This window comes from Pteropus medius, unplaced genomic scaffold, assembly GCF_902729225.1.
Source record: "Pteropus medius unplaced genomic scaffold, Ma_sr-lr_union100, whole genome shotgun sequence".
NCBI lineage: Eukaryota > Metazoa > Chordata > Mammalia > Chiroptera > Pteropodidae > Pteropus > Pteropus medius.
In genome coordinates, this window is record NW_024348533.1 from 2,938,644 (window position 1) to 2,965,779 (window position 27,136).

The 27,136-nt window shown below is 41.3% G+C and overlaps 1 protein-coding gene across 1 annotated transcript in view; it reads left to right on the forward strand.

Annotated features, from left to right (window-relative positions):
* FAF2 (Fas associated factor family member 2) overlaps positions 1-21,119 on the forward strand; it is a 57,754-nt gene extending 36,635 nt beyond the window's left edge. The window contains exons 3-11 of the mRNA XM_039880014.1: positions 2,610-2,744; positions 4,242-4,318; positions 6,826-6,964; positions 8,579-8,664; positions 8,762-8,853; positions 10,389-10,566; positions 11,847-12,018; positions 12,612-12,755; positions 17,551-21,119. Coding sequence (XP_039735948.1) covers positions 2,610-2,744; positions 4,242-4,318; positions 6,826-6,964; positions 8,579-8,664; positions 8,762-8,853; positions 10,389-10,566; positions 11,847-12,018; positions 12,612-12,755; positions 17,551-17,733 — 1,206 coding nt within the window. The 3' untranslated portion in view covers positions 17,734-21,119. The remainder of the gene's footprint in view (positions 1-2,609; positions 2,745-4,241; positions 4,319-6,825; positions 6,965-8,578; positions 8,665-8,761; positions 8,854-10,388; positions 10,567-11,846; positions 12,019-12,611; positions 12,756-17,550) is intronic.
* The last annotated feature ends 6,017 nt before the right edge of the window (positions 21,120-27,136 follow it).

Consider the following 27,136-nt stretch of genomic DNA (forward strand, 5'->3'; position numbering starts at 1 on the left):
ACTTTTCATCCTCTTTTATGTTGAAGTCTGTTGGTCTGTTTTAAACTTTGATCTTTTACCAGTGCATGATTTCATAACGTCATGCATTGGTTATTTGGAAAATATTGGTTCACTGAATTAATCTTCCAAATGTTGATGCATTTTACTGTATAATGTGATTTGTTAATAGCACCACCAAACTTATCAGAGAAGCCTTTAAAAGGTATTAGGAAACTGTCAAGCTTACAATGGCAAATACAAGTTTTCTACAATTCTGTAATTTTTGCTTGAAAGCTCTAATTTTATAATTGACGACAAATGCTGTCGGTTGTGGTTTTCAAATAACAGCTTTGTTGATACCAAACAATTCACCCATTTAAAATGTGAAATTTGATAGTTTTTAGTATATTCATAGAGTTGTATGCAGTCATCATCACAGTCAGTTTTAAAACATTACATAATTTTTTTAGAACATATTGAGAACATCACCCCAAAAAGAAACCCCTTAACCCTTTAGCTATTACCCTCCTGCTCCCATCCCTTCTACTCCCCTCTCCCCAGCCTGCCCCTAAGCAACTACTAAGCTTTCTGTCTGGATTTTCTTCTTCTGGACTATTGTATGAATGGAATCATATAGTATGTGGTCTTTTGTGACTGGCTTATTTCACTTAACATGTTTTCAAGGTTTATCCACATCATAGCAGGTATCAGTACTTCATTGTGTGTGTGTGTGTGTGTTGTAGTAAAATATACATAACAAAGTTTACCATTTTAACCATTTTCAGTGTACAATTTAGTGGCATTAAGGACATTTACATTATTGTGCAACCATTACCATTATCTATCTTCAGAACTTTTCATCATCCCAAGCTGAAAGTCTGTTTGAAAATCAAAAGTAATTAAACAATTACTTTCCATTACCCCATCTCTACAGCCTCTGGTAACCACAGTTCTACTTTCTATCTCTCTAAAATCTGACTTTTCCACTTAAGAGTGGAATCGGACAATATTTGTCCTTTCGTGTCTGCCTTATTTCACTTAACATACTGTTTTTAAGATTTATCAATCAGTTAATCAATAAAAGATTTATTCATATCCTAGTATGTTTCAGTACTTTATTCCTTTTTATTGTCAAATAGTTTTCCCTTGTATGAATATATCCGTGTCCTTTCATCAGTCGATAGATGTTTGGGTCGTTTCCACTTTTGGCTATTATCAGTAATGTTGCAGTAAACATCTGTGTATGAGTTTTTGTGTGGACCTGTGTTTTCATTTCTCTCGGGTATATATCTAGGAGTGTGATTTAGGGGTTCATCTTCATTCTTTTGCATGTGGATATCCAGTTGTCCCCGTACAATTTGTTGAAAGACTATTCTTTCCTCATTGAATTGTACCTTAATACTCAAATACATGAACTAACTATAGGACTACTTGGAGTTAGCCACATTGCAAAGTGTAAAGCCAGCTGTGAAGCTTAGAGGGTACATGGGTCCTCCAAAAGACCACCCTCACTTTGAGAGCATCTGCAAGTTCAGGGAGTTTCCAAAAACCACTCTCAAGTTTGGTAATTCACTAGAATAGCTCACTGAAAGCTATTATCCTCACAGTTATGGTTTATTGCAGAGAAAGGATACAGATTAAAATCAACTAAAGGCAGAGATACATTGGGCAGAGTCTTGAGTTCCAGACACAAAGTTCTGTACTCCTCTCATGATATCAGGACACGTTACCCTCCTGGCGTAGATGTGTGACAAGATGCATGAAGTCTTGCCAACCAGTAAAACCCACCTCAGCTTCAGTGTCCAGAGTTTTCATTGAGGCTTTGTTGCATAGGCATTATTGATTTGATTGGTTGCCTGAGATTGAACTCAGTCTTCAGGTTGACTGATAATGCATTACCCAAAGTCCCCACCCTCAATCACGGGGTTTGGTTTTTCTGCTATGGCCAGCCCCACCCTAAGATTTGGTAACAAAGACACTCCTATCAGGTATGATATATCTAACAGAAGTCAAAGGCAAAGACCAGACTTCTCTCAGGTTAAGACCAAATTTTTGTTACACTGGGACAGATATTCATGTTCAGGGGCAAAATGGAGACAGGAGTGAGATTTTTTTTACTGAGTATCATCTGACTACTGGGAATTGTATCAGGATCTTTATGTATGGTCCTCTCATTAAATTTTCAAATCAACCCTGAGCAATATCATTCTTTCACTTTGCACATGGAGAAACTGAGGCTCATAAGCCAAGCAACTCCTCTGAGTGGTGGAGCTAGGATTCAGACCTGAGTTTCTCAACCCCAAAGCCAAGCCCTCCATCGCACAGCCCCCATCAGGACTGCTCCACCGCACAGCCCTAGGGGCACTATCTACATTGTATACTCTCCTTAGGCTTGTACACGTGCCATCTGAACAAAAGCAGTGTGCTTGCTTAAATGGAGCTCCTCTGCTGTGTGAATTCTGGAGCTATCGCCACACGTTGCCTCCCACCATAGCAAGTGAACCATATTGCAGTGAAAGTACACTCCTCAGGTGACCTGTTTCAAAACACCAAGCAACAGTTGCCTCATCCCTTCTTCTGAGTTGATTTGAGCATCACAGAAACTCTTTCTACTCTGTTTTCCTTTTCAGGCTGCTGTACAGGACAGACTGAATGAGCAAGAGGGTGTACCAAGTGTTTTCAACCCGCCTCCATCCCGACCCCTGCAGGTTAATACAGCCGACAACAGGATCTACAGCTATGTTGTCTCAAGACCACAGCCAAGGGCAAGTTACTAATTTCATAGCTGGAATTTCCCCTTTTTTATAAGTCCATTCACTTGGTTTTGTTGACCTCTGTATAATGAGAGCAAAAGAAATATTCAGAATGTAAACCTGTTAGCTAGACTTGGCTCCTTGGTGGATTTTTTGGGTTGATCATTTTTCCTTGATTCCTTAATAAATTGATACAGTAAGTATCTTTTTTTTCTTTTCATTTCTTTGCCAGTTATTTGAAAAATTTTATGTACTGTACACACTAGTTTTATTTGCATATCTAAAAGTGTTTGCTACATGTTTAATAGATCTTCTGCTTTTAAGTTAGAATGTTTACTGAGTTCTTTTTTCTTCATTTTACTTAATTTTAAGTTAATTCTAGGGAAGTACTTAGAGCCTTAGCCATATCTTTGAAATTAGTCTTGAAGGACTAAAGACAAGGAGGTAGTTCACTTAAATTTCAGCAAGCCTTTAGGAATGCTCCAGTGTACCTGGTAGTTTGCTTTTGGGGATCCAGAGATGAATCAAGAGCTGATCCACCCCCTTCACATTGCTGACTGCCTGATTAAAGACGTCACATGTGTGTGTACTGATAATGAGCTCTGGAAAACTTGTTGGAGTTTCTCTTAGAGTTACACTCACCTCTTATACTTGTGTTTAGAACTCCAAGAAAGCACTCCCTTTAACTTTGCAGGAGTTAGAATTTCCTTCATCATGATACCTTTTTATGGGTTACTTGACATTGTTTTAAAAATGGAGTTTGTAAGTTGTCATTTTTGGATATTTTGAAGTAGAAGAGCAGATTCCTAGAGCTATTGTATGGCTCAGGGAGTAGTCCTGTTAATGCCCAGCGTGTCCTCAGTTTGTTTTAGGCTTGATGCTGTTTGGGACCCTAATGAGGCTTCAGAGCTTCCTGGCTATGGACATAGGAAGGGTCTTGGGTTTACACAATATAGTGTCAAAGAAATGCTTGTGAACTGTAGAGCCAGATATATATGCTAGTTAATAACAACAACAGCAGTAATCAACATTGTTAAAATAATAAGTAACATCATTGCTAAGATTAGCAGCAATATAGGGATTTACAATTAGGTTAATATGATTGTCAGTTATATACAGATGTCCAAGGTAGTAATAGTGGTTATCTTTCTTGCTATTTCTATATACCATATTTTAATGTGTAAATCTGAAAAAAAGAAAGAATGAATATTTATGATTTGGGAAGGAAAACTTGCAAATGAATTTGATAACTAACGTAAGTAGCCACAGAAAAAGTGTTGAAGCAGATTTAATACAAAAATTATGTGATAACAGGAAAATATTAGAGTATTAGATTAAATGAGATCAAAGGCAGTTAGTCTTTTTGAAGGATGAGGTGGCCAGGAAGAGGGAACTGTATTGCAAAAAGATCACATGAAAGGACAAAGCAGAGTAAAAATCTGAACCAGCCATTTTGTAAGGTATTAGAGATTGAGCGAATGGTATCTAACTTTGTTTTTGGAATTTCAGGGGCTGCTTGGATGGGGTTATTACTTGATAATGCTTCCATTCCGGTTTACCTATTACACAATACTTGATATATTTAGGTACGTACCTTTGTATTTGTGTTAGTAGCAAGAGGGTAGATAGACTTTGGAGCTGAAACGTAGACTAGAATAAAGTTTATGCACTATCAATTTTGACTTGCCAGTTTGTCATTAGATTGAATGAATACTCTTTTCTAAACAATCTTTTAATATAGTATGAAAATATTTTAAATTATACAACATAATAAAGATGTCACGAAATGGAATTGTTTTCAAGTAGTCTTGCCTCTCATTTTCAGGAATCAATTTACCTGCATATGTTGTTATCCTGCTTTCTCCCACCATCTTTGTCACCTCTACATTCCCTAGTTAATCTTCACACCCTTTCCTTTCTAACCTCCATTATCTGTGAGCTTCACACTCCTTGTAACTTTTATCCTAAACCATCTATAACTTCATCTGACTACTTATAATCCCAACAAATTATTTTACTTTGAGATTACTTTTCTCTAGATATCTCCTACAAGTTTCACCTCTCTAGACACTCCAATACAATTTTCTGTCTGTACTACCAATAGATTGCTGACACTGGATCCCTTCCATATGTGTACTCCTTGCTTCACACCTTAACGTTTCTTCTTGCTTCCTTCATGTACCTTTTAAAGAGCTCAGCTCTGGAAGCTACAGAGGGGCCAGGACTAGAAAATGTCCAAGGGGGCCCAAGTTGCTGGCATATCAGGCTTGGGCTGTCTGGTCTAGAGTTCAGTAGTAGATGAACCCACGCTTAGGCTTTATGGGGAACTGAAACGTCTGTGGGCATCCAGGCAAAGAGATGGAGCTAGGAATGTGTGGTCTGGGTCTTGTATATAGGGCATCATGTACCTCCCGCCTAATATGGGATGGCCTTTGCCTTGCCCTAGGGAGCAGAGACCAGAGGTGAGGACCCAGCAGCTGCAGAAGTGTAAGGATCAGACAGTACCTATACCTTGGCCACTTGGCGTTTTATGAGACTACCTGCTTAATGGCTTCCTTGCTCTAGCAAAGTTCTTAGGGGTCACCAGTTAACCAGTTAGTACTCTTCCCACCCCTATTTTACTTAAGAATGGGCATGTAAAAACCTTAAAAATCATAGTGAAGACTGAGTTGACATCTCTATTTTTTTAAAAAGCTGATTGTCGTAAATTATGTAGGCCATGAAAATGTATCATAATGAGAAATAAAAAAGTTAAAGCCTTTATCCATTCATTTATCAAGGTGAAACTTAGAGTAATAAAATAATCAAAAATAATTTCAGAGAAAGTTATGAAAACATCAATCTTCTAAAGGATTTCTAACCACTCCCTCACATACATAGCTTCTTACATTTGTTTCTAATTTGCTCTGGAATGTTTGTGTTAATCACTTTGATTTGATTATTCTGGAGAAATTCCAGGTGAAATTGTTTACACACGGAATTTGAGGGGATAAGGAATTGGCTCAAGATTTGGTAAGAAAAGTCATAGTTTAGTCACTTTTTCTGTACTGAAAATTCCTCAAGTTATATGAATATTATTTTCCTTGGGAAAAAAATGTGCATGGCATGTGTTATTAATTTTAATACAACTGTATCATCCAAACAATTGTTTAATATTATGTAGCACATTGATTTATCAAGCCTCTGCCCCTTTACCTTCTGTGGAAACTGAAAGGATAAATAGATGGTACTATACAAATATGATAAGATGGACTCTTTGGAAACAGATGTGTGGTAACCTTTTAATGGCTGCCAGGTCTCCAAATCTGCCAGTGTACTCTAGATCAGTTTTATAATTTCCTCCATGGATGACATCAACCATAAATCACCAAGCAGAATTTACTTGCCGCTTTGAAAGGCAAGTAAGTCATGACTGCCAAGTTCAGATTTCAAGTTCCTGTCCGTAATTTGAATAGCTTGGGAATATGCACTAAAACAGAAAGGAGAGGGAGAGGCAAATAGGACAGCCAAGAAGAAACCAAGCTCTGTTCCAGACCAGCGCTGTCCAGTAGAACTTTTTGTGATGATGCACATGATCTATAAGTGCACCATCCAGTGTGGAAGCCATTACCCACATGTGGCTGTTGGGTAGTTAATGTGACTAGAGCCACTGGGGAACTGAAATTTTTATTGCGTTTTATTTAATTATTTTAAATTTAGATAGCCATGTAACTAGTGGCTCCTATATTAGACAGTACCATTCTAGAGAGTCTAGGGACACAGCTTGACCCGTGGTCTTTTTGGATATTGTATCTTCCTTTCCCAGTTCCTCTAACCCTAAATTTTTCTGCAAAAAGCACTCAGGATTTGTTTAGGCCACTGTTGGAATTACAGTCCTAGTAGTTTGAATTCTTGAACAGGCAGTGGAAAAACACTTGGTGCTTTGCAGCTTTTTAGCTAGACTGTACTCTTAGGTTTGATGGCCCACTCCCAGACCATTCACCTCCTTTTGCTGCCATGCCTCTGGCTGTGGTACAGGAATCTTTACAAACTGGTCCACTCTGTATACACGACAGTAAGTCGATTCATATGATATTTATTCCTTCTTCCCCAGGTTTGCTCTTCGTTTTATACGGCCTGACCCTCGCAGCCGGGTCACTGACCCTGTTGGGGACATTGTTTCATTTATGCACTCTTTCGAAGAGAAATATGGGAGGGCACACCCTGTCTTCTACCAGGGAACGTACAGCCAGGTCAGTGCCACAAACCGTACAGACGCCAGTATATTGACATGATTCTATCTGCAAAGGGAAGGATAGCCCAGCACTGATCGTGTCATTGTTTCACTCAGAACCTTTAAATAGCCTCACTGTTTACAGGGGGGGAGAAATCAAGAAAATAAATCAAATGTTTTAGCTGAGTCCTCCTTGATCTAATCCCAGCCTCTTTTTGAGGTCTTTCTTGTGTAACTTGTTTCCCCAGTTCCTGAGGTTCCACCTAAACCGTTTCCTGAACAAACTGTACTTTCCCATCTCTGTGCCTTTGCTTTTACCTTTCCCTCCACCTGCAATGCCATACTCACATTTTGGCTAATTGGAATCTTACCCATCCTTTAACCAGTTCATGTCACTCCCTTCTTATGTCCTTTCCCAATTATTGTGCCCTACCCTGACCCGCCTTGCAATTTAAAATAGTAATCTTTTCTTTTGTGCTTTCATAACTTTGTTTTTAAGTTTATAGCAATTTCACATTCTTCTTTATGTTTTAGTTAGTTGTGTCTGTGCCTTCTCTCAATCCCAGGCTATTAGATCCTTGAAGGTAAAGCCTAAAGTCTCCTTCAATCCCTCACAGAGTTGAATTAAGGGTATAGACTATAGACTCAAGACAGCAGATCTCATTCAACTCAAACCACGCAGACTTTTGACTTGCTACCTCAGGGGGTGAAAATTAAGAGGTCTGTGGGTATTAGGCATATCTTTGCTAGAGAAAAATATGGAAATAACACTGTGAATATAGGCCAAAGGGTGATTCTATTCTCTAGCTTCCAGGATTCCTAAATCTATCTGGAGAAAAAGAAAGATGCTTACTCTTGCTTCCTACTTTGATTCTCTCTTACATCTGCTTTTTCTCATACTCTCCCTCACTGGCTGCTCTTACTCAACTCAGCAAGCATTAAGCACATACTATATGCCAGGCACTGTACTCAGTGCTAGAGATACTGAATGAGAGAGGCACTTCTCATGGACTCTTTGCTGTGATCTTGAGAGAAGACCACCATTGGTCATTCAGGAAATCATAATTGAATTGTAATCTCAGGATTATGCAAATGGAAAAGCATACACAGGAATCTGAGGCACTAGCCTGGTTGTTGAAGATCTTTTAAACCCCATACTCTAGAATGCCTTTGGGTCCCATAGTCCCTCATCCCTGCTTGGTATATGGCCTGGGATCATCTTCACAGTATTTTTTATTTACAAAGATGTTATAGCTGTAAAGTGGCAAAATCCTCACCTTTTTCACATGGTCAGACTCTCCCGTTTTTATCTTCCTTCATACCATAGGAACACCTGACTTCTGTGATTTGTTGGGGACTTTTGTCAGCCTGTCTACTCTCATGTGCTTGATACAATTTAAATCCTTACAACACTAAAACCTTTTTATTAAAGCTTGTTAGCATAGACTTTGTATAGGGATAAAAATGTCAGGGGTATGAAGGTAGGAGCCCAGCACTCTGGTTTCTTGCTCACCTTTTTCTTCATTTCTCCTTTTGTTCCTGTATATATAGCTTTATCCGTTAGGACCCTTAGCCTAATTAAAAGCTCAGGGCACAGTCATCATAATAATTAGCGATCTTCTGTTTCCCACAGGCACTGAACGATGCCAAGCGGGAGCTTCGTTTTCTTTTGGTTTATCTTCATGGAGATGATCACCAGGACTCTGACGAATTCTGTCGGTAAGTGGATTGATTGTTTTCTTTCTCTTTTCTGACCTTATCTGCTGAGACTTCGCAGTGAGCAAGTCCTTCTCGTGTCATTTTCATCTCTCCACAGCAACACCCTCTGTGCCCCTGAAGTTATTTCTCTAATAAACACTAGGATGCTCTTCTGGGCATGCTCCACAAACAGACCTGAGGGCTACAGGGGTAAGTTGTGTTTCATTTACCTCATTGTGATAGTTGGGATGTCTTTGGAATGATCTGGGAAGGCTTGTCATTTATGGTATGATGATTCTGTGCTAGATACTATGCTAAGTTGCTATTTATACATTATCTCATTTAATCCTGTCAGCACTCCTGAGAGATGGGAGTTGTATTACCTCCACTCTATAGTGTAGGAAACAGGTTCAGAGAGTCTAAGCCCAGTCCAGGATCACACAGTTAGCAAGTTTTGGAGCAAGCTCAGGTCTGTCAGACTCTAGCTTGTTCTTTTTAATTTTTAAATTATGGTTGACATTCAATATTATATTCCTTTTAGGTATACAGCATAGTGGTTACACATATATATTACTTATGAAGTGATACTACAATAAGTCTAATACCCATCTGGCACTATACATATTTATTAAAATATAATTGACTATATTCCCTATGCTGTACTTTACATCCTTGTGACTATTTTGTAACTGCCAGTTTGTACTTCTTAAATTCTTTCACCTTCTTCCACCCAGTCCCCCAATCTAGCCCATTCTTTATAGTTAGCCAGAGCCTATTTTATTCTTAAAAACACCCAGTCCTGGCCAGCAGCTTGCCTTTAATCTTAATGGACTTCTTAATTCTTACTAAAGAGTTTATTTTCGTCACCAGTAATTTTAATAGAGTTTCTTGTACAATGAGTTAGTTGTTTGAGGACCTTGCTTGCTGGTACAGATTCAGAAAGTTCAGATCTTTGCTAAAAATAACTGAATTAGAGGTAAGTATTTTTAAGACAACAGTATAAGATATAAAGGCAACCAGTGAAGAATAATGTAGTTACTTTGTAGCTACCTCTATTCAGAAACTTTTGAGTGTATATAAGCATACCAGGCCCATGCTACATCCTGAGAACCAGAGATGCAGCAGATGTTTTGCCTGCATCTTGCAATGAGTCTTTATTCCTAGTTCATTTTTAAACATCTGATAAGTTCCCGCAGCAGGCATTGTGCCATTCTAGTATGGCTTTGAAACAGAAAAGCTTGCTCCTTTTTGTGGGGAAGAAAAAGACATGGTGAAAGAAAGGGGTTTGATAAGGGGAAGAGAAGACAGAAGATAGTGGAGGTCATCACCAGTAGCATAAGTCTGAGACTTGCAGCCTTGTTCCCTTTAAGCTGGACCCCTTCCACAGGGAAAAATTATGCTAAGCAGTAGACAGATTCTTTATAGATTCTTTCCTGCCCATCAAATAGGCATTGTCCTTGAACTCTGCAGCCTTCCCTAGCATCATCATGACAACCACACCCCCATCAGAAAAGCCCGTCCTACTCTATCAAATTACCTGGGAATAAGGACACAAATATATAACAAAAAGAAAAAAAAATTAAGAAACTAAGAGGAAAAAGTTAAGACAGAGAATAAATGACACCTCCCTTCTTTCCCAGCTGGGATTATAGCAGTTCTCTATTACTTATTGTGGAAAATCTTAAGAGTTGATCTGTTTTATCCCAAAGTCTTGCCCTTGATCTGTTGGGTTTTCTTTCCGTCAGTCTCACAGGCTTTACGAGAGAACACATATCCATTCCTGGCCATGATTATGCTGAAGGACCGGAGGATGACTGTGGTGGGACGGCTTGAAGGCCTCATCCAACCTGATGACCTCATTAATCAGCTGACATTTATTATGGATGCAAACCAGACTTACCTGGTGTCAGAACGCCTAGAAAGGTACAGGGGATCTAGAGAGACCAGCTATAGGTTTGGGTGGCTGACTTGGGGCCCCACAGTCATGACTTCTCTCTCTTGGGCAACTTTAAAAGTCATGTCTGTTAGTGTTAAAACATTTATGTACTTTGAAATAAATAATTCTCTATTAGGTCATCTGTTCTTAGAGATGTCAGTCAAAAGAAAGGACTCTGCGCTCAAGAATATATATCATGTCATTTAGAATATTTGAGCCATAATATAAAGAGCTTAAAAGTAACAAATGAGGAATGGATAAAACTCTTTTCCCTATTACATAAGTAATCCACATTAATTGTAGAAAATTTGGAAAACAAGTACAAAGATGAGATTTAAAATCACCCATAATCCTACCACCACTTTTAACATTCTGGTATGTATTTTTTTAAATTATATAGACACATAATTCTATATGCATACACAATTTTTTGGAGAGAAAATAGGAAATGTGCCAAAATGTTGGTGTTTTCTCTTTGGTTAGTAAAACTCTGAATAAAGTATTTCTGCATTTTTAGATTTTCTAAAATGTGCATATATGGTTTATTGGTTTTATGAAAGCAACATATGCAAAAATGTAACCCAAAGGGGTATGCACCTGTAAAATATGATCTAATGATCATTTATAACAGTAATACTGTGCTACTTTTTGTGTTAGATTTGAGGAAAAAAGATAGTTTAATTTGGAAAGTTAAAAAAGGAAGGAAAAGCTTACCATTTCTTTTTTGCCAAATTATACCGGGTTAAAGAGATGGCTTGTTCAGATTCTGCCATGCTCTGTTTTGGATTACTTTATGGTAGGGTAAAATAGTCATCTGCCAAGATTTCAATCTTTTTACCCCCCAGAATTTCCATTTAAGAAAACACAAGAGTTCTGGTCAAGATGGTGGGGAAGATAAACACTGTGCTCATCTCCTGTGATCACATCAAAATTACAACCAAATTATAGAACAGTCAATCTGGAGAACATCTGAAGACCACCTGAACAGAGGTCACATAACTAAGGATATTGTTGAGACTAGAAAAAAAATGAAGTGAAAGCTCTTCTTTAGATCTCATGGGTGATGGGAAGGAAAAAGATAGTGATTAAAACTTGACATTTAAAGCAGATAGACCCCAACACAACTCATCACTAGCTGTATGTTACCATAAGTGTAAAAAATTAAATTTATGCTTTATTTTCACCAAAACCAAATGGAAAGAAAAAAAGAAAGCCTAGAGCTTTGTGAAATTGCTCTTCTCCTTCTGTACTTTTGACCTGCCTGCAGGGAAGAACGAAACCAGACCCAGGTGCTGAGGCAGCAGCAGGATGAGGCGTACCTGGCCTCTCTCAGGGCTGACCAGGAGAAAGAAAGGAAGAAGCGGGAGGAGCGAGAGCGGAAGCGGCGGAAGGAGGAGGAGGTGAAACAGCAAAAGTTGGCGGAGGAGCGGCGGCGACGGGTAACAAACCTGTCTATTCCCATGGCTCCCAGACTGGCCTTTTCTTAAGTGTAAAACGAAAAAACTATAAGATGATGAGATTGTGGGGGGGTTAAATTCTCCTTGCCATTTTTATATTTACTACATTTTCATAAAAATATTTTTAAATTTAAAAAATATTTTTAATTAAAAAAATACAACAGTGAGTAAAAGGCGAAATAGCTCTGCTCATTGAAAAGTAAATAGAGGTAATAAGTGGTTCACAATGCTATTATTAACAGCAGTAATTTTTAAATATTTGTTCTTAGTCCCAGTGTTAGCTCATTTGGTGTTTCATTCATGACCTTGTTTCGTTATGTGTTCCCTCTTGATTATAGCCAGTGTCTTTTAGTCATCCCCTTTATTTCAAAGAGCTAAATGCCTGAACATAGTCAATAAATAATACATGTGATGCAATAGTACTTTGAATTAGGTTGTTTCGGACTCTTCCCAAGAAGTTTTTGTGATATTAATTATTAATTTGTCTTCTGACTGCACAATAGCCCTACGTGATGATTGTATTTCCTCTTTCCCTATTGGAGCCGTAACCTCACCTTTGCTTTATGTCTGTACAGAATTTACAGGAGGAGAAGGAAAGGAAGTTGGAGTGCCTGCCCCCTGAGCCTTCCCCTGATGACCCTGAAAGTGTCAAGATCATTTTCAAATTACCTAATGATTCTCGAGTAGAGAGACGATTCCACTTTTCACAGTCTTTAACAGTAAGGACCACCTGAGTCGTGTGATGTGTATATAGAGTCTGACCTGTAGACTTGGAGGCTTTTAAGGAGTCTCTAGAGTCTCATTGGTGTATCTGCTGCTTTGATGAACTGGAGAGGAAGGGGAGCATGGAGAGAAGAGTGCAGAGAACTATCATAGATGCCTTCAGTTATGGCTACCAACTCAGCAGTAGTAAAGTTTTCTTTCATCACATTTGAGCTCTGCTAAGAAAAAAATGGTTCCTTGCCAAGAAGTCCCACAAGACTTGTCTGTTTGAAAAGGGAGGCTCTGCCATGCTGCTTGGTTTGCATTGGTTTCAGAATCTCAGCGGAACTTCTTGCTCTGTAGAGAAAGATCTGTCTCCGCCGACCTAGGAGTTGCAGAGTTACCCCTCAGAATAGAAGTGTGCGTGCACTTCGCATGCAGTCGTCACTTTCCCTTTCTACCCACTTAGGCCCTTTCTACCCACTTTGTGGGGCTGCCATGTATATCTGGCACCCACAAGTGGTAAATAGTGTTTGTCATTCCATAATGAAGTACTTAAAAGTAGAGATTCTTATTAAAGTCTCACAGAACGAGAATTAAATTCTCATTCTTCCCAGGTGATTAGATGTATTTCCTTGGTCACTTGTCTTCATCTCTAAGCCTCGGTTACTTCATCTGTAAAACAGGTGTAATAGACACTCTGATAGGGTAGTGGTTTTTAGGATTAAGTTCATATATACAGTGTTGAAATTGTGCCTGGCTCATTGTAAGCACTCAAATGCTAACTTATTTTTGGTATTTATAACCGAAAAGAAGTTTCTGTTTATATCGAAAGTTGGTTTTTCAAATTTACAACTACAGTGGATTCTGCTGTTTCCCTGATCACTGGAAATAGGAGTAAATTGCGTAATGGAAATGAGGATGCACTACAGTCAAGTGAGGCTGGGTAGCACATTTATTACCCCTCTTTGTTTAACTGGAGAACGGTGGTCACGTTACAGAATCTTGCAGGGCCTACATAGCCCATCTGTAAAATGGAACTGTAATAACTTCAAACCGAAGATATGTAAGGCACTGTGTTTGGTACTCTAGAGATTATACGAATGACAGATGTGGTTCTGGATTTCATGCAGCTTTTACAGGCCAGAAGGGAATGTAAGACTCAGAGAGCTAAAGCAGAGTGAAAAGCTGTGAGGCATCCTCTTGAGTGAGAAGCAAATAGCTTCCTCATTTTGTTTGTTTATCTCATCTATGCATTTGTTTATATTGGGGAAAGGTACTTACATCTCTAGCCTTGGATTCTTTAATTAGGATAAAATGAGCTTCACACAGCATCTACTGTGCAGTTGGCAGTTCCTAAGTGATGTCCTTTCCCCTGGCATGTGTCCTAACTACTGGTTTGCATATGGATTTTAGCTTACAGCCACATTCACTGATTGCGCTGTAGTATGCCTGAGCTTTATGGAGCTTCTACTCCCCAAAGTCTTGTTATACGTATGAAAAACCTAACCAGAATTTACTCTTGTGAGAGTTTTTGAGGAAAATCTGTTAAAATTGTGGAACAGAATAGGTTTGTGGCCAAAGCCTACTTAATCTCTGAAGGCTTTTAAATAGGTTCTCAGAAAAAGTTATTTAAAAAACGAAACGTAAACCTCATACTGTGAGAGAGTTGATCGTAAATGGGGATGAGGCTCAAAGATGGGAAAGAAGGGTAAAGGAGAAGTATAGAGGCAGTGCTAGCCTTTTTAATTTGACACTCATAGAGTTAATAACATACGACTGAATAATTTCTAGTTTTTTAGTGCTCTTACAGATTCTTGTGTTGTCTTCCAGTAAGCTCTGCCCTTCATAATCTCAAGGACGAATGAATATTTGGTGAAATAGTTTGCACATAGTGCTCAGCTCTTGATAGTGCTAAAATACTAAGATAAAGGGTAAACTAGACAAATCTCCCAGGCCCCGTGAGTGGGCAGAAAAATGGCAGCTGATTTTCTCTTAAACGAAGCATATAAGAGAGAATCTAAATTATATTTAGCCTAGAACTCATTTTTCTATCCATTGCGAATCAAAATGGACCTTCTCTGTGATGCCATCTGTCCCTTAATGATGTTAGCCATTGTCGGTGGTAACCAAAAATACCAGTTTTGTACCACTGTTGAGTACAGTAGTTCCCCCTTATCTGCAGTTTTGGTTACCTGTCATCCACATAATGTGGTCTGAAAATATTAAATGGAAAAGGCCAGAGGTAAACACTTTGTAAGTTTTAAATTTCACACCATTCTGAGTAACATGATGAAATTTTGGTCCATCCCACTTGGGATATGAATCATCCCTTTGTCCAGCATGTCCACGCTGTGCACTCCCCGCCCCACTCTCGGTTGTCAGGTAGGTTATCAGAGAGAGAGACCACATTCACATAACTTTTATTAAGTATATTGTTACAGTTCCATCTTATTATTGTTGTTAATTTCTTACTATGCTTAATTTTAAATTAAACTATCATAGATATGTATATATAGGAAAATAATATATATATAGCGTTTAGTATTATCCACAATTTGAAGCATCCACTGGGGGTCTTGAAGCATACCCCCTACAGAAAACGAGACTGCTGTATTCTCAAGCAGTGATTGAAAGGCAACAAAGTATTGTTTCACCCTTGCTTAAAATCCATGTTGGATTCATACCAGGAATACTTGGTGCAAGTCTGATTGATGCATCTCAAGAGAAGAGAAGGAGAGTGAATGGAAATTACAGAGACAGAGAAAGGAACTGAAAATGATTGATATTGGTAGACTAAAATGTGAGAAGTTTAAAATCATGAATGAATTAGATGGGACCGTGGGTTTACTCCTTAAATTCTGGAGTTGTAGCCCCTTAAATACTCTAAAGAGGTAAGTGTAAGACAAGTGAAGGAAGGACTGCTTCACACAGAGAGCAATAACTTATGAGAAGCGGAACAAAAAGAACATAGAAATTCTCTCAGAAGGTAAGGGTTACATGAATGCCGTGTTCCTCATCTTTGAGATTGAGCTGAAGGAGTTTGGCGTTGCCTTCACAGTGCATCTTTTAGTCAGAAATAGAGTGCTAGGGAAAGAGGGCCGTGGGGCAGATCCCGTGTGCCTTTCTTAACATGCAGCATTTAGAGGCAGGAAGATAAAGGTGGCCTGTTTCATAGGTAGCTCACATTTTAAGTTTTAGGCCTGTGAGTTTTCTGATGTTGCCTTACTTCCGGTTAGGAATTTGTACCTTGTCAGAGCTGTAGCAGAGTGAGGAGGGTGTTCCCTCAGAGGAGCGGTCCATGTGGAAGGTGTCATATCTCCATCAAGTTAAGGAGAGGTTCCCATGGCATAGCCCAATGCAAAGAAGTCACAGCCCGAGTGGCCCGGGTGGGTTGGAATGCTGAAGCCAGACCGAGTGCAGAGGGTGATGAATTGGTCTTTGATATATGTATATGGCGATCTGGTGTATAGATGTAGGTGTGTGGTATGTACCTATCTTCTCCAGCTTCCTCCAGGAGACTGCTTGGCGGCGGCGGCACCTCAGTAGTAGTGAACATACCTGGCACCTAGATTGTGGCTTTTCATAATGCCATTGTCCATTGGGAAAAACCAGGGCTCCTTGAAGAAATGGTAGCTTCCAGGGCTGAGGTGGGGAAAACACAGGAGCATCCTGGAGCATCTTGTGCCAGAAAGCAAGTAATTATTCAAAAAACAGTGGAGACATGTCAGAAAGACACAGACACCAGCTCGAAAGGGCTCCTTCTGTCTCCATCTGGAACAATTTGAACATTATATAAATAATGATTGTAATATTACAACCTGTTGAATAAAGTAGGAAATCATGACTCTATAATAATATAAGTAAATTGAAGTTTGAGAAACAGAATGTCTCCATAGTTTCAAAATACTTCCCCACAAAATACTCATTAGTTACAAAGGGGAAAAGAGCAACTATGGAGGAGAGGCCTGGCAGGCACCACCTTAAACAAGTGATCAAAGTGAGTATTATAGGTAATGGGATCCATTGAAAATGCCCTCACCTGAATAGGATGCATTGAGTGCAGTGCACCTTCGTTTTTGTAATATTCCTACCGAAGAGGCGTAACCGGAATCTAATCCTGACAAACAATTGAAAGACAGTCTACAAAGTAACTGCCCAGTAATCTTAAGACTTGTCAAAGGACAAGTCTTAAGACTTGTGAAAGTCAAGGAAAGACTGAGGATATGCTCCAGTCTAAAAGAGCAGACTTAGGAGATATGACAACTAAATGTAACACAATTCTATACTGGATTTTTTTTTTGCTATAAAGGGCAACTGATGGAAATTAATAGGGCTTAAATAATTATTATGGTAATATATCAATTAAATTTCCTGATTTCGAGGGCAGTATTATGGTTATGGAGATTGTCCTGTTCATAAGACATACATAAGTATTCTGGGATGATGGGACATCAGACTGGCAGCTCACTCTCAGCTGGTTCAGAGGAAATCATATCCAACTTCCAACTTTTCTTCTCAATAAACATTTTTTAGCTTTCTATCAGGTTGTCAAAGAAGAAACATGAATCAGTTCAGAGTAGGACTAGCAAAGGACTGTGTCATAAATCTCTTTAAAGAGCTGCCTTACGAATTTACTCTGTGAAAGACCTCGTAGTAGAATTCCAATGTAGTATAATTACTTCATGTCTCAGTCATCCTGGGGAGATCTGGGAGATACTTGATTTGAGTGAGAGAGAGAGAGAGAGAGAGAGAGAGAGAAGTGTGTGTGTGTTTTCTCACTGCCCTTCTTTTTCTGTGTGACCTCTGCAGGTAATCCACGACTTCTTATTCTCCTTAAAAGAAAGCCCTGAAAAGTTTCAGATTGAAGCTAATTTTCCCCGGCGCGTGCTGCCCTGCATCCCTTCAGAGGAGTGGCCCAACCCCCCCACGCTGCAGGAGGCCGGACTCAGCCACACAGAAGTTCTCTTTGTTCAGGACCTAACAGACGAATGACACTTTTCTTCCTCTCCCCTCCCACCCCAATCCCTAAGAGAAATGGAAAAAACAAAAAACAAAAAAAAGAGAGAAATTCATATTATTATTATTATAATACAATATTTTTTTTAAAAAAACTGCTGCATCCTAAGGAAGGATCAGAAACCATGCTGCCTGCAAGAGTCACCACCACCTGTGCACACGAGGTTAGCAGTGGACGTCCCAGCCGGCAAGCCCACCTTTTCCCTACTGCCTCTGCACCACATACCTTCCAGCGAGAGGAGACTCTTCACCTCCAACCCAGCCGTTGTCCCAGCTGGGGAGGGGACATTCCCACTAGTTCTCATTCATTCTCGCTTTTATGGAAAATAAAAGTGAAAAATCTCCATCAACCAGCTACTGCAGCATCTCCTAAGGACTTGCTTCTCCTGCCTCCGGAGAAGAGGGAAGAGAAGGCACAGCTCAGATGTTCCTTGAACTTCCCACAATTTATGAATAACTTCAATTTTTTCTGTTGCTTTGTATTGACCAAAGGAATGAGGCTGACATAGGTGTATTTTCTTTTTCTTTACTTGATAAAGAGCCAATTCTTAAACCCATGAATTCATGCCCTGTGCTCTTTAGCCCACACGAGTACAATAAAAGTGCCCCGGGCTGGTTTGTGCTTATTTCTGCCATTGCCCCTCTCAAGTTCCCAGAGAGGTCATTCTTTTCGGTCCAATTCTTACTGTCCTTTCTTGCCACCTATGTACCCCACTTGGAGCAGTGGGAGATCTGGGATGGCAGCCCCTGCAAAGGCTGTGATGTGCAGACACACCCATACATGCGCCGTGAGCTCCATGTGCTCTCTGTACACATGACTGCAGCTTTTCCTTGGCAACTGTACCAGGTGGTTATTGCGGGGTCTGAACCAAAGGATAGCAGCTCTTCATTCCTCTTCTGACACATGCATGCTGTTCCTGCCCAGCCCTGGGCTTTCCTGAATTGCCAAGCTTGGTGCCTTTCCAGAGGACTAGCAGGGCCTGTGGTGGAACCAGCAAAACCTTGTGAGAGTGTTCTGCCTCTCTTGGTGGGCACGTGGTGGTAGTGGTGGTCTAAAGATAGAAAGGTAGAGGCCTTGAGGGGAGCAAGATCACTCTCAGCCTGTGTAAACTGTTAGAAGGCCGATTTCAGTTTCTGATGTAGCTACCTGCTGGAGGCAGTTTTTATCTTCTTCCTCTATTGCTATGTTGAAGTAATAGGGTTTTTTAACCTCTGGATGTCTCATCTGTGGTTGAGTTTATAGAAATGGGTAAATGGGTCAGGCCACGTCTTAACAGATGCCAGCTTGAGCTGACAAGCATTCCAAAGTGTTCCATAGCTAGACTGGTGCAGACTCGTCAGAACACTGCAACTTCCTGAAGTTACTAGTTCTTAGCATGCTGTGAGGCCAGAGGTTCCTGTCAAGATAAAGCAAAACTTGCTGGATTTGTGGTCTCCAAAGGCTTCCTCTCTTGCTTAACTAAAACTCAAGGACGTCTTAGGCAGCAGTGACCTGGCTGCCGTTCTCTGCAGTGCAAGGAGCCTCATGGGTGTCACCTCTGGAGCCAGAGAATTTCCCAGTGTGGTCTTGGCACGGGTGTCTAGAGCACCATCTCTAGAAATTTCATTCTGCTTCTGGCTACCTGTTATTCTTACACTTTGTTTCCTGCTGTCCCAAGGCCAGATGAGTGTGAAATCGCTTTCTATTGTCATAAAATGTATCTGGAGTGAATACCAGGATAAACTATGTTCTCCACTCAACCTTGTGTGAAGTCTGCTTCCTGCTGACAACTATGCAAAGAGAAATTTTTCCACTTAACTCACAGCCTCCCTCCCCCAGTGAATTCGCAGCTGTTTCCCTGGCAGTACCACGGGGAATTCAGGACCTTCGCTAGGTTGGGGTGTACTGCGGACCTTGCCCACACCTCTTTGGGAAGTTGTCTACTTTTTTCTTTTATTCCATCTGCATCTTATTCTACAATGTGCACTTTATGCCTCTTGCCTTTTGATAACTTGTTTAGTGAAAGAGGTCAGATGCCAGAATATTTAAAAGTTTCTGTTTTTGTCGGTACAATTCTTGGGACAGCCTACACATTTACTTTAGGTTTCCAGAGGCTTCTCCTGAAGCACATATTCCTTACTAGCCTGTATTGAAATAGCCCTGCTTTACCCAGACCCCATTTCTGTCTCCTTGCTGACCCTAGAGCTGCTGCCTAGGTGCCATCTCCTTTCCTTCCGGAAAGATGCACATTTTGTCAATGCCAGTACAATCTGTATGTTACTCCCAGGGACCTCTGGGAACTTGATGGGACCTGCGAGGGAGAAAATATTGAGCTGGTGATCTGCAAGCATTTGCTCTTGTTTCCAAGTCACTCCTGGGTGATTTCAGCTGTTGTTTCCAAATGGCAAGTCATCAACTAAAGAAAAACACTTGTGTCAAATTTTGTTCTGCACTCCCCAGACTGAAGTTGCAGATTCAGCTGCATGACCGTGGGAAATGACCAAGCGAAGACACCATTGGAGTCAGTTGAATTTCTGCAGCCTCAGTGGGGCCCTTCTAGTCTTTTCTTCCACTTCTGCAGAATTTCCTGCAGCAAATAATTCTTTCTCCTTGCCTCCATTACGATGTTTGGATAAGAGATGGCCAGGGGAGAATATCTCTTGAAACTGAAAAGAACCTAGAATCTTCAGCTGAGCAGTTATTATGAAAATTGCTAATGGTGCCAAGACCAAGGAAAGAATTCCAGAAGATGACTGTGGGAAGGAGCGATAGCCCCCAGAATGCAAAATCAGGGGGGTATCTGGTGCTTGAAGGAGAATTCCCACTTCACAACCAGTTTTTCAGGACTTGTGAGGAACGTGGCAACAGGAAGTCCATCCACAAAGGATGCAGTGCCCCAACTTGGACTGCACCTGAATAGTTACGTGTAATTTACTGAAGAAATCTAGTGTACTTTAAATTTTTTTCATAAAAGTTTACATTGTATTGTAGGTTAACATTAAATGTTTTATAACAAAATTTCATAACAAGTTGTGGGTCTTTCTGTCTAGGAGAGAGGTGGTAGATATTCTACGTGTGAAGGAAAGGTTGGAAAACATTGGGGCGGGAAGAGGGCGTTGCATTGCCAAGAAGCAAGAGAAAATCAAAGAGAAGTTACATCTTCTGTAATGCGTTCCCATGGAAAACAGCAGCTTAGGTGGCATGGTGTGGGAGAAAGCACATGGACCTGGGATCCAATTGGGGCTTGCATGTCAGCTTTTTGACCTCAGAAAAGTTCTTCAGCTTTCCCAAGTATAAGTGTCCCCAACTGTAAATGAAAGTCACACCATCTGCCTCAGGTTAGGTTTGTAGATTAAGTTGAATAAAGGCATGAAGCACCTGACACAGGTGTCATTAAGTGATTGTTTCTTTCTCGTGGGAGTATTTTAAAGGAATATTTTCTTGCAGTAATACTCAGTTTCTTAAGGACTGTCATTTCTCCTGATAGAACAGACTGGTGTCCTTTCAAAGGAGTGACTATAGAAGAGTCCTTTTTGATCTAACGAATTCTAGACTGTCAGAAATGGAACTCGCTTCCTAAGGTCTTCGTGCTGCTATTTTCATTTCTGAGGAAATGTAAACTTCAGTTCTTTTCCTTTCTCTTCCCCATTATCCTGTGCAATGAACTCATTCATCTGAGTTACAGATTCTTGTGACCTTCAGAGTCTGCCTTGTTGCTTATTCAAAGATGTGGGTCATTCACTTTTTAATATACAACTTCAGTGTAAACTAGATTATCTTCTGCTCAGTCTCGTAAGTCTGTATGAAGAGTGTATTCACCTTAGATCAGAATCCACTAAAAGCAAACATTTCATTATTGATAGTGAAGCTTACGTACAAAGCCATCAATTAACATTCAAGGAAGATTCAAACCCTGATGGCAGATATACCTAGTTCCAAAGTCTGCCTGTGGCCATGATTTTGGCTAAGTGACCTCAACTCTAGGCTTCAGTGTTATCTGTAAAATAGAGCTGATTGTAGCATTGCTATTGAAGATGCAGTGAACTGCTACAGAGTGCCTGGGACACAGGTTTTGGGTAAATGATAGCTCCTATTACTGTTTCAAAAACAGTTTTAGTTTGCCCACTAAAGGTTCACCCTAGATGTGACTAATGGGAGGAAAAGAAGGGGAGGGATTTCAGTTGAGGCTTTGCTTAGGGACAGATCATGTAGGACACTTGCCTCTGGCATTGCAGTTAGAACTCCATGTGTACTTTTACCACATGGGGCCGTGAACCCCCATAGTCCCTTCCTCCTGGCCTGTGAGCCCAGCCGACAGTGCCTAGCCTCTCCCACCCCCCACCCCAACCCCTCTCCTGGCTGCTCCTCTTGCTAACTCTCAGAGTGGGGCCCAGAATAACCAGGTTTCTTCCCTTTAAACTGAAACCTGGTTTTCCCCTGAAGATACTACTTTAAAAACTCTTTAAGTAGATGCTGCTCATTTTCCCATGAGTTTTGGCACCAAGAGGCAGGATCTGCATTTCTCTCAGGCCACTTTGATGTACTGTCCTTGACAGTGCTGTCCTTGACAGTCACTCCTTTGAAAGGACACCAGTCTGTTCTATCAGGAGAAATGACAGCACGTGCCATCTGGTTGCTACTGGCCATTCTCCACATGTTGGCAACTGATACTGTCCTCTCCACCAGCAACCAAGGTGACTCACATCATATGTGGTTCGCTGAACCGGTCCTACTGTTCCTGTTTTGACTGTGGCAGCTGAGTGTGATAGAAAGAGGCTTTGGAGTCAAATCTGGCTTTGAAACTGCTCTGCTGCTTGCTGACTGATGAGGGCAAGTTTCATCATCTACAAACATCATGCAATACATCCTTGCAAGGTTCAGTTGCCCTTAAGCGAGCTGACAACCTGTGACGTGCCTGGTGGTGGGTGGATGGGTGCTTAGCAAATGTTCGTTTCCTTCCCCCCATCCCTCCCAGTGATGCCATGCCTTAAGTGAGCATGGTCTTCACTTCTTCATCCCAAGGACCAGCCTCTCTGACCACAAACTTGATTGCTCCAACCTCAGTGTCCCTTCTCTGCCCTCGCCTTTCTGTTCCTCCCTGCTTGTCTTCGTCCTCCCTACCGGAATTATCTTGGCTTCATGCCCCTCTGCTACGAGCCAGTACTCAGGATCACTTCTTGAAGTCAACCATTTGATTTCTTTCCTCTTGCTCCTTTAGCTGCAGCCACCTAACACCTATCACAGTGAGCTGAGCCCTGGTTTGGCACCCACTCCTTTGCTCCACCTCTGGGGGACTCCCTGCTTGGTCTACCACATAGGCACCACGCCTGCATCACCCCCTTTCTCAGGTCTGAGCCCACCTGTGCCTCACACCAAGCCCATTACTACAAGCCTACTTCCTGAGAAAATTGAGGTCTCGTCACAAGACTTCCTTTTTCACCTCAGAATTGTTCTGTGATGTCACCTGCTTCCTCTTTCTCTTGTCTTGTGGGTGTATTTTCTTTTAAAAGATATAATTTACATACAGTAAAATGCCCAAATCTCCACAGCTTGATAAAACTTTGCCTGTGTATACTCCAAAACCAAGATACAGAAAACTTCAACCCAGAAAGTTCCCTCATACATGTTCCTGGTCACTAGCTTCTCAGAGCCACTATTCTGCCCTCTTTTACCACAGAAGTTCTGCCTATTCTTAAGCTGCATATAAATGGACTCGCTATGTATATGTGTATGATTTTATAAATAGTTTTCCTGATTCAAGTTTAATTACTATTCATGAAGAAACAACAAAAAAAATCATAATGCCACACTGTCCAGAGATGGCCATGGTTAATATTCTGATGTAGTTCTTCCCAAACTTTTCATTGCATATAAAAACTTTTTTTTCTACAGAAATGGGATAATATGGTAAATACTATATGATCTCTTTCACAGATTTATATATATATTTTAATGGCTATGCAGCATTACATTAAATGGATATACCATAAATTGATCAAAATCCTCTTGTGACATTTAGATCATTTAACTTTTTTTGTTTGTTTTCTGCATAGCAGGTTGATAAACATCCCTGCAGCTAAATGTGCACATCCACGCTTATTAGGAAAAAAAAAATCCTAAATTTGAAGTTGCTTAGTCAAAAAAGTAATGGAAAGAAAAAAAAAGGAATGGAAAGTTTTACTATTTTAAATGTTTGTGTTATCTCCAAATTGTCCAGAAAATTATACTCATACCAGCAGTGTGCAGTCTCCCAAATCTGCCATCTCCAAAACCTTTACCAACAATTATCCCCTTTTCAATTGCTTAGATCTCTCTATCTTCCATCTAAAAATGTTTGGTGTTTCCTCCCTTACAAAACCTTAATCTTGCCTCACCCACAAGTCACTGCCCTGTCTCCTTCCCTGCCAAGATAGCTTGCACAACCAGGTTCCACCTCCCTCTTAACCTCCTGTTAATTGTACTTTCATCTCCACTGTCAATAAAGTCTTGTCCAGCCTTAAAACTAATAAATATCCTTCCTCCATTCTGGCTCCTCTGGCTTGTCCCATGTGCCCCCGTACCTTTCACTGAGATTTTGTGAGAGCTGCGTAGTCATCTGTGAGCCCCAATTACAATTTTCATTGGCCTCTTGGAAGACCTTTCTGAATTAAGTTCCCAGCTGACACCTGATATACAATAAGCGTACCCCTGTTTCTTTTCCTACAGGTTGGGGGCAGATTATGTGAACTAGGTTAAGGAATGTACACTTTATCCTGAGGGTCTTTAAGCAAGGGAGACATAGCAGATTTGGGTTTCTGAACAGATCTGTCACCTCTGAGGAGACTGGGTGGGAGGGGGCAAGACAGCAGGCAAGACTAAGGTGACATGATGGAGTCATGGATTAGGAGTGGCAAGGGATGGAGCGCTATTTAGAAGGCACATGCCTGAGACTTGGAGGCTGATTAGATATAGAGAAGAAAGGAGAAATTGGGGATGGTACCCAGGTTTCTGACAACTGTTTTAGGAACAAAGACAGTCACTGGTGACCTTGACTGGTGCTATTTCAGAAGTCACAAGGAAAGAAATGGGAGGGGAAGTGGAAAAGTTGGATATACACACCCCTCACAAAATCTGTCAGTGAAAGGTACGGGGAACATTGGACAAGCAGAGGGGCCAGAAGTGAGGAAGAATACTTACTAGTTTTAAGGCTGGACAAGACTTTAGTATGCCTACATACTAAAAACAATGAAATTTTAGAGAAAGGTTGAAGATGCACAGAAAAAGGATCCTAGAGATAGATGTCACTGGGGTGCTGGGAGGGGCAGAGCCTTAGGAGAAGGATAGCAGCAGAAGTCAATGCATTTGTAGGTTCGAAGGCACAGGGTTGAGGGTGTTCCTGTGTGATGGTGTCTGTTCTCTCTGTCAGGTTCCTGGGAGAAGATGGGCCGAGAAGTCTGAGAAGACTGAGAAGGTTTGAAATAGCTGTTTTAGAGATCAGGAGAGAGTGTAGGAAGGCTTTCAGGGCAACTGAGGGTCCAGGTAAGATTGAGACCAGAATAAGTGGTGGAGGTAGGCACCCACTTGTCAGCCACTTGTCACCAGTCTACCTTCCTCACTGCTGCCAATTTCTTTCTGAAAACAGAGGTTACATGCTGTCATTCAGAAGCTCTCAGTGCCCCCTTTGTCCAACTCCCCATCCTAGAAGCCATAGCTTCATTTTTCTCTCTCTCCACATGATCCACATGGATCTCTTGGTTGTCCCAGAGATACACCATGTGCTTTCCTACCTAAAGCTAGTGCCGACAGAGCTAGTGCCTACACCACATGATTCTAGTCTTCCAGAATTGCATATAAGACTGGTTTAACTCTGGCTTTGTTATAACCCAGGTACTGGCCAGGAGAGCAGATAGAGTCACACTTGGCGTGGTGTGCCAATTTAGACACCCAAGCCCCACAACACACCTGATGTTCTCACATAGCTCTTGCCTTTTGGTGCCTTTATCAGAGGGCTTTAGTTGGCAAGCAGCAAACAAGAAACCCACTCTAGCTTATTTAAGAAAAAAACAGTTGTGGTGGAAGATGGGGTAGGTCTCCCAGAATTGAAAACCAGATCTCAGAAAGGGTGGAGTTCAGGTTTCAGAAAGAGTGGGTCCAGACAGCTGTGGGAAGGGTGTTGTCAGAGGCAGACGGCACCTTTGGGATGGCGGAGCATAACCGGTGAGCAGATTGGGGTTTCTGTGCTTAGTGGCACCCCATACAGTGAGGCAGAGCCCTTTTTAAAAATTGCAGAAAAGTTTAAAGAAAAAAATAACCATTATTCACATTCCCACCACCTGAAATGATTAATAGTTTGCATATTTGCTTCCAGCTTTTTTTTCCCTCCGGACATACTTTGGTTAAAATCACATACAATGTTTATACATTTGCAAAAACAATTCCGTTCATGCTCAGCAGATGTGACTGATTTCTGGCTGAGCTGGGCTGGGTGCCGGGCCCCTTAGGCGACAGGCGACTGTTGACCCTCTGTTGTCAGGAGGGCTTTCCAACAGCATGCTCTCTTCTGCAGAGGCTGTTTCTGAGGTGGAAACAACAGCAGAGGCTGGCAGGTTTGTCTCAGCTTGCCAGAACTGCAGAGCCTGTGGGGGCGGGACGTGAGGGGTCATCATCATATGAAAGAATAATAGGAAATGGGACACGTAACAGTTAATTTCACTGTGTTGGGACACTGGAAAGAGAGGGCAGGCCCATGGAAGATCAGCTGGGCCCTGGGACTGGGTCAACTTCCCACACGCTTTCCTTCCCAGCAGCTCACTCACACGTTCATTTATTCAATTATCTATTCGGAAAATACCGATGCCTACTGTGTCCTTGCCCTTTTGTTATGATCTGGGCGTGTGGCGAATGTGATGGCCCTTGGTCTAGTGAAGCAGAGACCTGGGCGACCAGCAGCACTGATCACAACAGGTGAGATGTGTGGGGAAGGGCCAGCTGCGTGGTGTGCTGTGGAAGCCAGAGTAGAGGGAGGGGGCCAGGGAAGTTCACTAAGGTGGGGACATCGGACTTAGGCTTTGGAAATGGAGCCTGCTTACCAGGAGGAGAGAAGTTGTTCAGGGCCAAGGGGGTGGAGTGGATGAAATTCATCTCTGAGCCTCAGGCCTCAGTTTCCTCAGTGGCCTCTATGAGGAAGGCAGTCACAGTTGGACTGCCTGTGAGGGTAACTGCAGCATGGTGGGCACTCATGAAATGCAAGCGGTCATCCAAGCAGAGGGAACACACAACATAACACGGGTGAAAACCACGAGCACCTGCAGGTGGCTGGAGGGGAAGAGGGCGAGGTGGGGGCTGACAAGAGTGAGACTTGCTGGAGATACTGGTTTTTCCACTGCCTCCATCCCCTCCCAAAGGGGAGCCAGAGAAAAC